The following is a 17,088-nucleotide window of genomic DNA, read 5'->3' as shown; positions in this document are numbered from 1 at the left end:
GACTCAGGATTTTGTTCAAGTTTTCCAGTGTGAGGGAACCAATAGTATAGAGGCAACAGCATGAGAGAGATGACCATAATGCCAAAATAGCACTGGCTGGCTCTTTTCCACCTTGTTTGATTTACAAAGCAACTTTGGCATTGCATATTATCAACTGTGTGACTGCATTATTCTCTTCTAGGTGCCCCAAGACATCATTCATGTCAGCATTCAAATACAACGAGACTTCAGACACTGCAGATGCCACAGTGTCATCAACGTTCAGGTTCCCAGGAAGCAACAAAATCAATGTTCAGTGCGACATTATCCTCTGCCAGTCCTCTCTTTGTCCTGTGGTAAGACATGGGTGTTTTTACCATTCTTAGTACCAGATATACTGGCACAGCTTCAAACAAATGTCTGAGAGCACTGAGCAAACTGACTGCCTAACCAAACACCTACATAAGTGTACTACTGATAAAAGTAATTAATCATCATCATCAGCCTGACTACACCCACTGCAGGGCAAAGGCCTCTCCCATGTCTCCCCAATTAACCCTGTCCTTTGCCAGTTGCTGCCACTGTATCCCCGCAAACTTCTTAACCTCATCCGCCCACCTAACTTTCTGCCGTCCCCTGCTACGTTTGCCTTCTCTTGGAATCCACTCCATTACCCTTATGGACCAGCGGTTATCTTGCCTTCACATTACATGCCCTGCCCAAGCCCATTTCTTCCTCTTCATTTCAACTAAGATGTCATTAACGCACGTTTGTTCTCTCACCCACTCCGCCCGCTTCTGATCTGTTAACGTTGCATCTATCATTTTTCTTTCCATAGCTCCCTGCGTTGTCCTTAACTTAAGCTGAACCCTCTTGCTAGCCTTCACGTTTATGCCCCTTAGGTGAGTACCGGTAAGATACAGCAGTTGTATACTTTTCTCTAGAGGGATATTGGTAAGCTACCATTAGTGATCTGGGAGAACCTGCCATATGCACTCCACCCCATTCTTATTCTTCTAGTTATTTCGTTCTCATGATCCGGATCTGCGGTGACTACCTGCCCTAAGCAGACATATTCTCTTACTACTTCCAGCACCTCGCCACCAATTGCGAACTGCTGTTCCCTTGCTAGTCTGTTGAATAGTAATGTGCAATAGTAATGTTGAATAGTAATGTGCAACACACCCTTCATCCCAAGTTTTTCCCAGCTGTGAGAATTGTCACTCAGGGAACGCTCTCCTTTGATGCCTTGGAACTTTGTTTCTTTTCTGGCTAAATAAAGCTGCCAAATATGTGTATCAGGCTTTAGGCAGTAGCAGATTGCTGCGGCTGTCACTGATCCTGTACAGCCACTGTCTACTTACAGTGCAGCTATTCATGATGCAGGAATGAAGAATGGATCATTGTATCTGTAGATCATGACAGACATAGCAACATTATGACATTATGAGCTTTCCTATAGTGTCCCAACGTGGGACACTTCCAGGGGGATGTGAGGCTGAAAGGTTACCTTTGAGCTGTTGTGCCAATTTTGATCAAACTTTTAGGAATGTGGCATCTTTATGCCATTAACACCTTACTGAAATTCTAATTTTATATCTACAGTGTGAAAAAAGTTAGCATCAGAATGGGCTATTGAGTGTGTCAGTTTGGGAAAAAGTAGCTTTTTAGAAAAAATTGTAATTTGCTCACTTTTCAGCATAAATTACCCCAGGAAAAGCCCCTCATACAGGATAAAGAGAAGAGATTGTTCTTTTATCACGACTTTTTCTAAATATCACACAACTTGAAAGCAAATTTGGTTTTCTTGTTGTTACTGATATTTTAAAATTGGACTTTTTTGCCACAAAAAAGCAAACAGTTGAGCACAAAAAGTACCTTATATTGTTCCTCACAAAATTTTAGTCCAGTAAGCACCTTCAAAGTAAATTTTTCCTGTGTGGTATGAAAACGGTACAAGTTTTTCTAAATGTGCAGTTTGGCACAAAAATGCAAAATAAAAAATGACTTCAAAGATGTGAACAGCTATAATTTTGTATTACAGAATTTTTCTCTCAATTCATTGCTCTTGCTGCATAGGTATAAGGACCTTCTTTTTCAATGCGATGCATCTTAGTGGCAAGTTTTTGCAGTTTTGTTGGTTCATTTTTCTGTTTTTAAACTGTTAGACGACATTGTTCACACTTGGAAACTCATGGAAATAAGCTGAACAATGAAGGTATGCATCCTAGGAGATCAAATAAATAAAGAAAACTAATGTTTTATGAAGAATAATGGCTAGAAAGATAATCTTCAAAGGTGATGTGATGCATTTTTGCTGATCACTGAGTTAGCTTCATTTTACTGATAATTAAGGTTCCTCCTTAAAGATGCACTGAAGAGGATTCTGAACTTGTCTTTTTGCCGCGGGAACTCAATCTACACGTTCCTAGCATTCTTAGAAACTGCAACTTATTGCCCTGTGTGGCCGATTTCCCTAATTAAATCGAATTAACCTCCGGCTCCCGCCCTCTTTTTTTAATTCTGCCTCGTACGATGGGCGGAGTCGACCAACGCGTGAAGTTCCTTTCAGCCAGCTCCGTGGAGGCTTTGCTTTCGCTTTATTTTGTTTTTTAGGTTTCCATGAATAAATAGTTTCATTCGCAGATAATATAGCCGCAAAATAAGCCCGCATAAATAAAAATACGCGCGGACTATTTGCTACTACGGACTACTATGTATTACTCCGCCGATGGCAGAGCGGCAAGCCGCCACGGGACTGGGTGAAAGGCACTCCACGCGTTGGTCGACTCCGCCCACCGTACGAGGCAGAATTAAAAAAAAAGGGCGGGAGCCGGCCGTCAATTCGATTTAATTTGGGAAATCGGCCATACAGGGCAATAAGTCGCAGTTTCTAAGAATGCTCGGAACGTGTAGATCGAGTCCCCGCGGCAAAAAGACAAGTTCGGATTCCTCTTCAGTGCACCTTTAATTACCTGCATCACATAATTTGGGAACACATTTAAGCCTTGCTAGCTCAAGCAGGTCTGCAAGCTTTGCAGGATTAATGAAGCAGGCAGCTATGTGTATGCTGGAGCCCCTGCAAGCATGTGCCACACTAATGCTGACTTCTGTGCTTTGTGAACTGCAGTCCAGCTGTGGAGCATCTTCGGAGGGAGGCATCAAGTCCCTCCCGCAAATCAAGGACAGTGACTCCGCAGTGCAGCTGATGGCATCTACATCTGTCTTTGTGGTGGAGCCTGGGGAAAGCTCAAGTGAGTACTGCAGCGACTGTAAGCAGCCAAAACCAGCATCTAGTGACACTCCAGTTCATGGCAAAATAAACGGCAATTATGAGGTAACAAAGCATTAACTATGCAACTGACAGCACATCTTAAAAATTTCTTTATTTCTGCAGTTCTTTTATACCAGCTGTAATGAAAACAAGCACTCTGAAAGAATGCAATGCTCCACACTTCATAGCACCACCTGTTGGCACTCAGTGATGATTCATGCTGCAACTGAAATTTTCTTCCTTTGGAAAAAAAATCCTTATTTTGGGCATTTTTTCCCTGCACCATTTTGGAAAATCACTGGATTTTTCCCTGAGTTACCTTAAAGTACTTTTTTCAAAAATAACTGCAGTATGTCGTGATTAATGGTCACCAAAGAGCACTAATTTGCTAAGTACTGCTTGTTACGCGTGTTAGTGTTCTCCCCTCTCCACCATGTACTTGAAGCGGGGGTGAAGCCGGCCACTATCACTACCTAAAGCAATGTGTTAGAAGGGAAAGCAGTATGGAACGCATTTCTTAACAAAACTAAAGGAAACATGCATGCAGATGACTAGCATGCACTCTCATCACATACATGTATGACACTCAGTCTAGTGCCAGTTCAACACAACCACCTTATTTACTCCTAAATTGGTCAATCCATCATACTACTCGACAGGAGGAGGAAAAAAAATTAAGTTGAAGTTGTAACGTAGGATAGGCGGTGCAACGAAAGCTCTGTCACTAAAGTGCGATCAAAATGGCCAGCATAGCGTATCTCATATCACTGATGAAGTGGCGCTGACAGAAACCTGCCACTGCAGATTGTGCTATATTTGTGTTCAGTGCCGTGACAATTGTAAATACCCGATCCGCAAAAAAATGTGATTGCAATACACGAAACGAAACCACCAATTTTTTGTTCTGTTAATGTTTGGCAGACAAAAATGTCCAAAGTGTACATGCTGTCCTGTGTTACCTTTAGCAATTTCTCAAACAACGAAGCAGAGATAGTGCGAACCCACTGCTGGAGAGAAGACAGCACAGTGGGGCTCAGTGCTGATCACAGTAACAGTTTTTTCTTGGGACTTTTTCCTGGCTCTTTTGAAAAGAAAGGGTGCATGAAACCTTTGAAAGTAGCAGCAGCAGAAAATGTTGTATATGAGAAGGCTCAAAGGCGACCGCAACAAAAAAGTCTTTCTACACTGCTATCAACTGCACCGTTCTCTTTCTTTTCTGCGTTTGGAGCTAGGTTTGTGCCATGCCCTGGCAGTGATTGTTATTTTTAGCTGAAAATATCTTCAACCGACAAAGTTCTTCCAATTTTCCTGCTAATCCTTAAAGGAGTATAGACACCTAACTCTTGCGTGCGTGTTTTTTTCTTTGTAATGACGCATAAGACATTATTATAAATGGATTGCAATGTAGTATTCTCCTACAAGCACTAAATAATTTATAATCTAGTTTCTTTATCGTGCAGTTTCGGTTTCGGTTTCAACAGCCAAACGATGACTGTGACGTCAAAGTGTGGTTATAGGTCACAAGAGGCATGAGAAAACTGCAGTATAATCGCTGCTTCTACATTCTTTGTCATTCCAGCTCTTGATTGGTTTAAGTTTAACGTCCCAAAGTGGCACAGACTGTGAAGGACGCCGTAGTGAAGGGCTCCGGAAATTTTGTCAACCTGGGGTTCTTTAACGTGCACTGACATCACACAGTACACGGGCCTCTAGAATTTTGCCTCCATCGAAATTCCACCGCCGCGGCTGGGATCGAACTCACGTCTTTTGGGTCAGCAGCCGAGCACCATAACCACTGAGCCACTGCGGTGGCATTCCAGCTCCTGAGGAAGGCTAGCTTCAGCACTATAGTGAATTAAGACAATGAAGCAGCAATTATATTGCAGTTTTTCTATGCTTCACGTGAGATATAACCCCACTTTGATGTCACAGCCATTTTTCAGCTGTTGAAACCGAAACAGCATGACAGAAAATTTCAATTATAAATTATTTAGTGGTCATAGGCAAATACCACATGGTGATTCATACCTAGTGTTGTCTTTCGCATCAGTGTAGAGAAAACAAATTCCACCAAAAATTCCCTGAAAACTCAAGACAATTCCCCTGGTCTCTTCGGCCCAAATTTAGGTCTAAAATTCCCCCAAAACAGGAAAATTTCCCAAATAAAACATAACTGTTGCCACTTTGTTCCAAAGAGTATAATGAATGAAACTGGCACTGCAGCACCAGCAACAAAGATTAGAAATATAAATCTTCTGTCCGAGGAGATTTCATGTCCTGAGCGTGCACTACCACTAAACCTAAAGGCAAAAGCAAACAGCAGCCAGATGATCTAAATAAAAGACTGACCTAACCTTGCAAAAGATGACTCATCTAAAAAAAGATGATGGATGCAAAGATTAAAGATGATTACTAGCACAGCTATGCAGATGCTGCGTTCCAGTCTAGCTAAAAACTACAACTTTTATGAGGTAGAAGCAAATGACCTGCAGAGCCAACACTCTTGTGAGAAGAAGACCAGAGGTGAAACCCTGCCTTGTTGTCCCTGCAGTGTCAGCACCCTTGCGCGAATGCACGGAGTGGCGCTTCCCGTGGCTCATTGGCCTCTGCATCTGCTTGGCCATCCTGCTGCTGGTCATGCTCATCGTGAACATCTTCCTCTGCTCTTCGCTCACCTGCACGTGCACAAAGACTGAGGTATGTATGCACCGATGTACTTCCTTAAGTTTACTCCCAGTGGGCAGTGAAACTACCCTGGGACATCCTGTGGACGTTTAGGATGTCCACAGGACGTCCAAGGAAGTTTCAGCGCTCATTGGGCTACAACTTAGTGCAAAGTCAGTATGAGAACTCTAAAAATGACTTGGACATCTTTCTCACGGCAAGTTTTGAGCTCTAGAGGGTCCCTCATGAGCATCCGGCATAAGTGCACAAAGAAATGCAGAAACTGGTGTGCGCAAACAAAAGCATCGCATATCGCTTTTCCAGTGACAACAATCGCTGCTAATCAGTCAGAGTGCTCCTCATACACGTATTGAAGCTTTTCATGCAACACTGTCACTGCCAGGGCAGTGTGCAGCAACACTAGAGCCATAATTTTCTATGACACTGCTGCGTCAACACCTTGATAAGTAGGCAAAGAATGGATGCTTAAGAGATGAGCACGGTGACGTTGCCTGATCTGGGCTACTCTTAAGGTGCAAATGCATCTGAGAAGTTTTTTTCTTCATGAACCTTTTTCCTTTCCCCCTTTCTTTTGTCAGTGCAAAGTTTTCTTCATTTTGCTCATGTTCTAGCATGCCATTTTATGCCATTTGTGTGCCTTGTACATTTCGGTCGAACCTTTCCTTGTGATCAAAGGTATGAAGCTGCACATCAACATTGTCAGCTGCAGTTGTAGCAGCCAAACTGAGTATACTACACGACAGCTCACCTGATAAATCCCTACTATTCTCGTCTCATGCTAGTCGCAGCCAAGTTATTCCAGAAAATTCACTAAGCTTGTCATTCCATCTGAGCATCAGCTGTCCTTAAATATGTTTGCCTTCTAATGGTCATCTGTCACGAACTCTAACAGGCCACTGGTTGTCAGTTCTGCATGTCTCGTGTCTCTCTCATGTCATTTTAAATTCAGGTAAAATATCCTCAACTTCCTTGTCTTAAAGATGTATAAGTTACCAATCAATTATATTGGGCTACAGTTGGCTATAGTTGGTTCAAGTAGTGCAAATACAAACAAGGCCAAAGCAACACACACAGGTGCCTGTGTCAGTCTTGGTTTGTCCTTGCTTGCAGTTATACACCATGTCAAATGTTAGAGGCACAGTGCTTTCTTTATTTGCTTGTAGAGTACAAACAAATTGTATATTAACTGCACATTCTAGCAATCACCAGGCAAGCATTTAATCATTTTTGTCCCATCACATTTTCTGCTGAAAGCCACTGCTGCTGGCGAATACTATACTATCGGCAAGAAATGTGTGCTTCTGGAGGAAATTAAATGTTAAATATTACAATTTTGGAAATCATGGACAATGTGACGTCTTATCTACTTATGTGTAAACAAAAATTAAAATCTCCACACTCAGTAAGCTCCAGAGGCCCCTTGAAGGTATGCTGAACCAAAAACTGATTTTTTTATATTGACCATCAGCTGACTCATCAACCTTGTCATGAAACAATGCTAGCTTTGGAGTATGCGAGATAATTATGTCATCGCTGAATATAATTAGTCTAAATTTTGTTTTCAAAGCACTGCAATGTACAACAATGTTGGCTAGCAGCTTTTGATCACGCTGGCTAGAAAAACCCATCTGTGACTGGCGTGCCAGCCACTAAAAGCAGGTCAATCTGTGACATCAACACTGTACATTGAATCCATAGAAGCTTGCAAATTCCACAGGTAACCAAATTTTGTACATCTGTAACCAAGTTGTAATGTGCAGCACTGCAACACAATATTAAGATTAAGCTAAAATATGCCCCTGCAACAATTTCTACTGATAGTTAGCCTGGAATGCACAAGAGTAGGGACTCAAGATTGGTTTTATGGTTTTCTCGGGTTTAGCATCCCAAAGCGACTCAGGCTATGAGGGACGCCGTAGTGGAGGGCTTCGGAAACTTCGACCACCTGGGGTTCTGTAACGTGCACTGACATCGCACAGTACACGGGCCCCTAGAATTTCTCCTCCATCGAAATGTGACCACCATGGCCAGAATCGAACCCGGCCACGGCGGTCGCATTTCGATGGAGACGAAATGCTAGAGGCCCGAAAGACACACAAGAGCTTGTGTATCTTAAATCTTCATTAATAATTTCAGATTAATAATAAATGCATTCAGATGGAAGTTGAATTTTAAACTGCACAGCGTCAAAACACGGGTTTTCAAGGCACAGAATATTTGACATGGAAGATATATCAGTGTTGCATCCACGTGGCCTGTGGCTGACAGAAAGACATGAGGTCCACCTCGTAGAGTTGATAACAAGCACGCTGCAAAAGCAGCAGGGCAACAGAGAAAGAAAGATGGTCCTGGGCTTTCAAAGCCTGGACTGCGTGGCTAGTCAGGGCATCAAAAGTGCCCTTCGAGCCTTCGGAAAAGTGGAAATCAAGAAAAGGCCATAAATAGTGAGCACTGTAGAAGGGAGAGAAAATGGGGTGGCAAAACAAAAAAAAACAAACAAATTAGGCCAGTGCCATTTCAAATAGGAAGGTGTGAGCTTGTTGCATGCCCGCACTTTACAGCTCACTTCATGCGTAGAGCAATCTAATGCTCCCTTTGCAATTGTCTTCCCACTCAAAGAAAATTTCATTTTTTCTCATGTAACAAATATTTTGACACACCTAGCATGCTCACATATCCTTTTTGGGGAGCTTTTGAAAAGAGGAGCAAACTTTCATGATTTCTTCGTGTTCATCTTAGAGTCTACTACAGGCCAAAGGAAAAAATGGTCAAATTTTGAGGGCAATGTTCGGTGCTGACAATCAAAGTGACTTATGTATTAACCAATGTCTATTTTAAACCACCGCCACGGTGTCTCAGTGGTTATGGCGCTCGCTTGCTATCCTGAAAGACTCGGGTTCGATCCCGGCCGCGGCGGTCGAATTTTGATGGAGGCGAAATTCCAGTGGCCCGTGTACTGTGCGATGTCAGTGCACGTTAAAGAACCTCAGGTGGTCAAAATTTCCGGCACCCTTCACTACGGCGTCTCTCATAGCCTGAGTCGCTTTGGGACGTTAAACCCCCATAAACCAAACCATCTATTTTAAACCATACTTGTAAGCTTCGCCCCAAACGTGTGCCATCCTCCAACCCACAGGTCGAAGAAAAAGAGCCATCCGAGATGGAGGACTACGACCCTTACAAGGGAAGCTGGGTGCCGAGCTCCCAGTATGGGTCCCGGACGTCACTTAACAAGCCGGGCTACACTTCTGGGGGTTCCACCCTCAACTCTGCACGGTCAGTCAGCAATGGAAGCGACCACTACACCATAGTCCACTCCAGACCCAACAGCCGCTATTCCCACCATTCGAGCAAGGAGCCACTCCATCGGAATGGCCCGGGATCGCAGCTCTCCAACGGGCACTACAACTCCAGGATATGATTACCTTCCCTTGGGTGACGAAGAAGGACTGATGTGTGTTTTTGTCGTGCCTCCAAGGGAACTCCTGTTGCGTTTTGAGATTGCCTGGTAGAAAAGGAGCAACGCCAGCTGCAGAAGGCCATGTGTGGCAGCTCTTTGGATCACAAGCTGTGGCTCGCCTTGGTGTGAAATGCAATATTTACAACAGCATTGCTGCTGGTATCGCAGAAGCAGTCTCAGCGGAAAGAGAATCAGCTCCTTTCCTCCTGCTGCTTACCTTTGTCTGGGCACCTAGGAATGAATTTGAACAAAGCAAAGCAACAAAAAAAAAGATTGTCCTATCACAATCCAGGTGTCTGCCTCGCAACCCCGAACAGGGCATGCAATGTTGGGATCTAAACATGACTGTCTTTGCACTGTCTGAATACTGCATAGGCTACTCTGGAATTAGGTCAGTGTTTTTTCAAGAAAAAAAAAACCTGAAGTGAGCATTTCACTCTGCACATGAAAAAAAGAACACAAGAGAAAAAGCATTGGTTTTACATCACTTTTTTATAGTTACAACAAATAATAAGAAAGCCTGGAGCCATCCATGCTACCACTTCCAAGATCTTATAACCAGATGTACGATCAAGCCTTCAATATGTGTTCCTAAAACTCCAAAATGATATTTAAACCAACAAACTCAGAATATACACTAGAAAAATCATGAACAAAAATAGACCAATTATATTTTTATATTGTAGTTACCTAGCTATATGTTTAGAAAGAAAATGCACGAAAATGCTGAGGCTAACGATCTAACATGCAGCATGCATGCTCTCAACATGGCTATGTAGCAATGGCGATATACCAGCAACAAACCTGCAAAGGTTATAAAAGCTGGTGGTCAAATAAAGAGCGAAACAGGGTGCTTTCCTTTGAAAATGCAAGCAGGCAGACGTGGATTGTAAGAACGCTGACAAGTTGCAAAGTTGTATACACAGTGTATGGTCGTTGTCCAAGGTGAACGAAGTCAAGTGCCGTACAAACCATACGTTTGCTCTCTTTTCGCATTGAAGGCAGTACGCAAATTCCTCCCTCTCTTTATTGTTGCGTTGTTCACATTCTTCAAATACCTAGTCCTCACTCAACGCTTCATGTAAAGTTTTATGCCGCACATCTCTTAAAATGCCTTTCTTGCATAGATTGTGTTTTTAGAACCATTTCTCAGGCAACAAAGTTTTTTTTTCTGCCATCGCAGTTTAAAAAGGGATGGCACTAGCAACCAAATGCAAATGACGGCTTTTGATTGCAGTCAAAAGGAAGAGCATTTCTCTAATTTATTGAGCACGCATATGAGATTTCTTCCCAACAATGCATTTTAATTTCGTTAACCATTCCAGCTTTTGCGCATTTAGTGTCATCTGTCACGGTTTTGCAGCGTTAGAGAAGACATTTGAAATATTTTGCGAAGAGAGGCAATGAATGCCTTGGCTAATCAAGGGGCATACAGAATGCTGACCTCTTTTTTATTGTTGACAAGTTATTACGAATGTGCTTACATTTTGAGGAAAACTGTAAATGAATTTACATGCCACAAAGCTCAATATGCCAGCTAATATGTGAAATGTTTGCTTTTATGCAACTTGTGTGCTTGAAATATTTTTGTTCTAAATCATGTTCACATCACTAACAGTTGTTTACGCAGATCTAGAAAGATATTATGTACACACAGACACACCATTATATGTATATGTGTACAAGTCTACTGAGACGCTTTAATATTGCTGCATTGTGCCATTATATGTCGTGCAGTTCAGATGGCACAACATTGTGAAGTTCAACACTATTTTTGCGAACACTGTTCTTACCGCAATAGTTCAGACCTTATTTAAGGATGTGTGCATGGGTATACCTAAGCACAAACCAAGGAAGCTACAATCAATTGGCAGACCTTTTCATGCAGTGCATGTCGCATTTATGGAACAGAAAAACATTCCACTTTTCTGGTAGCTTTCATGAGAAAAATGAAGCGCAGAAATTTCTCCACAAATTTTGTAGTGTGAAATGTCAAAATGGATGTCCGATTAGCGAGCTATCTACTGCGAGTTTTAGAACTGCTTGTGATGTCCACAAAATGTCAAGGAGTCACACTGGAAGTGGTGAAGTCGTTGGCAATCATAGTGCTTGAAGCATTTGGTTATGAGACTACCCAGCAAAGTGAGCTCAGCGTGATGACCATATCATTCCTTAAGATGTGAACTACGTGCATTGCCGCTCAAGAAAGCTGGTATAAGTTCATATACTGGCATCCCTCTTACTGTCGTAACATTCCATCATCATGTGTTTGTGTTGAATAATGCCTTACTGTGTTTGCGCAATGTGTGTAAATATACTTTTCTAAGCGTGTACATTAAAAGAAGTCTTGTTTTAGCTGTATGTGTGTCTGATTACCCCTAGGTAAAAAAAAAAAAGGTGCTGTACAAACACCTCTCAACATCACCTCTCATGCTTTTCATTACAAAATATCTGCTTAGGCAATGACAACAACATAGGTTTTGTGCATGTGGTAGCTGTCAAGGATTAGGTAGCGTCAGCACTGCAGCCATGCATTTGTATTCAATTGTCATTTTCACCTGGATGACAACAAAGGTAAGGTAATAAACTGATCTCAGCTGATTTAATGGTTGACAGCCTTGCTTACGATTCCTGTGGCCATTGCTAGATGATAATAACACATTTGTTGACTGCTGAGTGATGTCTGAGGAGGAGATCTCAGTATGACAGTCTCTGTGGCTGTAAGTGCTGAAGACTCATGGGATGCGTGCTCTGCTTCTTAATCCTTTAAAAGATGGTAAGACATAAACATCCCACCTGCAAACACAAACAATACTGCATTTTGCACAGCTCTTGGGACATTATCACATTTAAGTTGTGTGACAATTCTTAATAGCACAGCAAAGCTACATAGGCTGTTTCTTTTGCCCGAATGTGATGCAAGGAGTCTGGATGTTGTTTGGGTTTCCTTCCTACAAATGTTAACAGGTGTGTGAATATTGTCATACTTGGGAGCTGGTATTCTCCAAAGCTAAATAAGTGACAGTTCACACTCTAAATGCCTTTGCTGAAACAAGGAGACTGTCCTTCCATCTTTGCAGCATCTCAAGTGAATAATTATACACTAGATCACTAGTATTGTGTTGTTATGAATGAATATGATGGTTTTGTGTAAATGGTCACATTTTCTATGCTGCATAAGTCGTGAAACATAGCGAGGGAAAGCATAAATGTTGCCTGCTTTTAAAATTTTTGTTCCTTCAACCCCTTCTTAATCTGTTCACAGTAAGGTCCAGGTGTCCACCAACTGTTGGAGTGCTAAAGCACCTTTCTTTATAATGATATATAACCCTTTGCCAGATGAGCACAGTGCATCCAAGAGGCATTTTGAAGCGTTTGACAGCTTTTTATGACTGCACATTTCACCCAACAACGATGAAGGCTGCACATTCTCTCAGAGTTTCACGTATTCCAAATGCTACAAACTGCACCTGCTCCCATAGCTTCCATAATGCTGCAACCTTAACCAGCGCACTGCAAAATGGGTCTATTGTGCTATGCGCGTTTCCACTGTGGAAATATCGCAGAAACAGCTCTCGTCATATTAGCTGCACTTTAAAGAATTAGGAGCTTCACTGCCCATAAGGCACGAGACCTTTTCTTAACTCCACCAGATCATCGTCAACAAGCGCATCACATGGTAATGCAGACAGCTTCTAAGCAACATCAACATCAATGCTAGCTTTGTAAAGTGTGGAGGTGATAGTTTTAGGGAGCCACAATGAGAAAAAACAAACAAGAGGACCAAGTGAAGCACGAAAGATGCATGGGAGACCCATTACGAAGCCAGTCCCAAATGATAAGGGTGAATTTGATTGTCTTGAAGTATTCCTCAAGTCCTGAAGTGAGCTGGTATAGTGCCCTGGAAAACCAGCAAATATTGCTAGAACGCCTTTTCTTTAACTGTACTGTGCTCACCCACAAAGTGCCACTACACTACACAGTATAGCACTTATGATATGTTCAGTATTTACATCAACCAAGGAAGAAAAAATTGTGTGTCGCAAAAATTGCCTGCTTCAAATTAAAATATGGTTATCAAGGTAGTGACCAGGTGAACCAGGTCAGGGCCTACACAGGCACACTAATTCTTAGGTGCACTCATGCTTAACCTCCTTCCACTCAGACTAATGAGACAAACTGGAGTTAGATTCTTGCACATCCTCAAGGTCAGTAAAACACACTGTCACACTCGGTACGACTTGCAATGTGCATGTAGACGCCAGAATGCTTTCCATAGCAAGGCAACATAATAGGTGGCAGAGAAACAAGGGAAGACGGTGATGTAATTCCAAAAGAGTACATCAGGCTCTGAATGTTTTCTGCTTTCTTTTTTTCTTGAGGCCATGATGACAAACTGTCTGTGTTATTTATGTACCAGTGAGCGTGACTTCGTGCCAGCGATGTCACATGACTCATGATCGTGGCTCATTGCTCTGCTTTTATTCATTTGCTCTTGTTAATTTTAATTAGGGGTGCGCAAATATTCGAAATTTTCTAATATATTTCGAATATTATATTTTTAGTATTCGTATTCGATTTGAAATCCAAGTATTCATGTTCTTTCGAATATTCGACCCGAGGCGAATATTCATTGTGAGCACGGTGGAAGAATATACTGATTGTGAGCACCGGTGTTCGTTTCGGTCCGCAAGCCCTATCGACAGAGACATAACAACATGGCGGTGCCCAGAGCAATGCGCATGGATGAAGGACAATTTTTCCTTCGAGGAAGGAAAATTTTTCCTTCCTCCAAGGGCCATGCCATAGCTGACTGCGGTGGTGAGCTTCTTTGGGGCTATACCTGCGAAGCTGCTATAGTCAGAGCTGTGCATGAAGTACCTCGCAATACGTGTCAGGTCAGTGCCAAGTGAGAGGGAATTTTCTGTCGCTGGAGGAGTCGTTTCAGCTAGAAGGGAACTACTTCTGCCTGACCATGTGGAGCAGCTGGTTTTCCTTCACCACAACCTTTTATGTTCATCCCAGCAACGCGCTTTTATGCTGATGGCAAGCTAGCCTTAATCAATGCTGTGTACTACTAGCCATCCTCTCTGATATTTCCACTCTTCTAAGAATAATGTTCGAGACTTTGATACTTTTTGTGCAGCCACACACACATTTTATGTTCATTTAATCATCGATAGTTGAACTGTGATGTTCTTGGGTGCTCAAATAAATGTTTTGTAGTGGTTAAATGCATCTGTCCTTGATTATTCGATATTCGATTCGATGTTCGGAATCAAGTATTCGATTCGTATTCGAAAAATTTGATATTCGCACACCCCTAATTTTAATTCCTCCAAAAAAAGGCAGTATTGAGGCAACATAGAGAAACAGGCAATCGACAAGCAAATGCAACAAGTATTGCTCTGCACAGCTTGCAGCGAAACTCTCGGAGAATGATGCACATCTTTCTGAATGGCAAAACCCTGCCCATTTTGTTTTCTGAAATATCGCATGATGGCATTGTCAAGTTGCCCCACAGAGCACTCCAATCACAGCTCGTGTACTGCAAGTTGCATAACACGACTGTATCTTGTCCCACCTAGGTTTTGATGCAAAGTTGTTGTAGAACACTGTAAAATGTTTTCTTTCATACCTGAATGTCTGAATGACATGGTGTTGCATTTACTTTTACCGTATTTTCCGGACTACAGTCCACGGACTATACATGTTTAAAAGTTGATATTTGACGTGGTGCGGGCAACTATGGGTGCAGACAATACATAATTAAATTTTTAAGATTGTTTGTTACATCTAAAGAAGGCTAGCATGGCTGTTGAAATAAAAAAGAACAAGACTCGAGTGCGCCCGCAACATTTTGCCGTACTAAATCAGAAAGCGAAATCAGCTCCGATATGCAATCAGCTTCGATATGCAAGCAAAGGCTGCTGGAGGTATTTAGAGTAGCTGCGTTTCAGTGCTTGGATTTGTGAGTGTATGCAAAAAACTAGAGCCTTCCCGGCAGCATTTGAGCTCAGTGTAGTGGACCATGAGCAAGCAGTAAAGTCGAACCAAGCAGGACGGAAAGAATTTTATGGCGATAAAAAAAAAAGTGCATGGATGTGGGCTGCTTCCCTGAAAAATCTGACGAAAATATGGCCAGCTTCTCCAACGCATCAGTGGGCAATTGAAAAAACTTATTCTTCAGCCGAAATTAGTCCCTGCGGACTATACACCGGGTGCGGACTATAGTGTGGAGTATACGGCACTATTCTCACAACTATACGCCTGCATCATGTAATAGGCTAATATCACGAGGCTCGTACATCATATTACAGGGATGTTGTGCAATTCTTTGTGTGCGTCTACGTACACCTGACAATCCTCCTCCTTTTCCTACGGTACAAGGTAGCCCACTTGACCCACTTCTTGCTGACCACCTAATTTGTTCTTTTCAAAACTGAGCAAGACTATTAAGATGGAATCAAACACAAACCCACGAACTCCATTTGTCAGCAACCTGGCCTTGTAGTACTTTCACTTTGAATAAAATTTCTTGGTGACTTCCACCACAGATCAGCAGCTGCCTGGTTTCCTTCATTTTGCAAATCGGCTCTCAAACTAAGCATTAAGCTTGCAGCTTTGCCTTTATTTTCCCAGTACAGTAGATCACCACGACAGATTATGTATCACTGTCCTCATTACACATCAAGCATGACAAAGAAACCGATGTAAACCTTGCACAAATAAAGGAACACATTCACAAGTGAAACATGAAGAAACGGAATTGTTTTCTGCAAATATATGTCCACTTTTTCCAACATATTTAGTGATACATGCTGGTGAACCAACTATTTCGAGTGCAGCACAAGAGTCCTTCAGTGTTTTTCGAAGACTCTAATAGCGATTTTTTTTTTTCCTTTTGAGATGTATGTGCCTTCTAGGGCATTCTGCTTCATTTTGAATGAAACAGTGCCCTAGCATTTTATTAGCAAAGGCCCAGCAGTTGAGCATCACTTGATTAAGAATGCTAATATACACAATAGATGGCTTGTTTGCAGCCCGTTAATTCATCACGCGGTCCTATACTGTTCAGACACATATTGTGCTCAGACTATGAATACAAAGTAAGTCAAAAGAGCAACTCAGTTCGTCATGTCGCTTTATCACGTATGTCGTTCACACCACCATCTTCAAAATCAGCCGAATTGCGCGCCCACTTCAAGGCTCCACTATTATGTAGTGCTCCCAGCACCAGCCACGGCCACCCGTGCCGGTACACTGGTATCCTGCCTGTGTATTCCGTCCTGTCTGTCTGTGGACAAGAACAGGTGTTCACCTTCACAAACATTTCAAAGCACCAATGTAAACAGTGACTGCACGGATAAAAGAAAACGCTGACTCTGACTGAAGCATCGAAAAGTCTCACATCTGTAAATGGTATAAGCGAGACCGCTCACCAGCCTTGTTCCTACCACCGCCGGCATCATCTTCGTCTAGGCGAGAGTTTCGGACCACCGCAAGAAAGAAAAAAAGTTTCTGAGGAAAGGAAATTGCGCTAAGGGAATGAGTAAAGGAGGGAGTAAGAGAAGAAAGCTTTATAATAGAGAATTCTGCGCATCCTACGGCTACTTAACGATCCGATAATAAACTGCACTTGGGTAAATTTGATGTTTCAGCTTGTAGCTCCCAGTCAAAGGAACCACCC

At 42.3% G+C, this 17,088-nt stretch overlaps 1 protein-coding gene across 1 annotated transcript in view; it reads left to right on the top strand.

Moving 5' to 3' along the window:
- Positions 1–11,755, top strand: part of LOC149336221 (uncharacterized) — a 112,662-nt gene extending 100,907 nt beyond the window's left edge. Inside the window, exons 7-10 of the mRNA XM_089552748.1 lie at positions 182–335; positions 3,110–3,233; positions 5,805–5,950; positions 9,075–11,755. Coding sequence (XP_089408874.1) covers positions 182–335; positions 3,110–3,233; positions 5,805–5,950; positions 9,075–9,359 — 709 coding nt within the window. The 3' untranslated portion in view covers positions 9,360–11,755. The remainder of the gene's footprint in view (positions 1–181; positions 336–3,109; positions 3,234–5,804; positions 5,951–9,074) is intronic.
- Positions 11,756–17,088: the final 5,333 nt, after the last annotated feature.

This window comes from Amblyomma mixtum, chromosome 7, assembly GCF_055824585.1.
Source record: "Amblyomma mixtum isolate Tamu chromosome 7, ASM5582458v1, whole genome shotgun sequence".
NCBI classification, from domain to species: domain Eukaryota; kingdom Metazoa; phylum Arthropoda; class Arachnida; order Ixodida; family Ixodidae; genus Amblyomma; species Amblyomma mixtum.
Note: the sequence above shows the minus strand (reverse complement) of the source record. Positions and strands in the feature narration are given on the sequence as shown.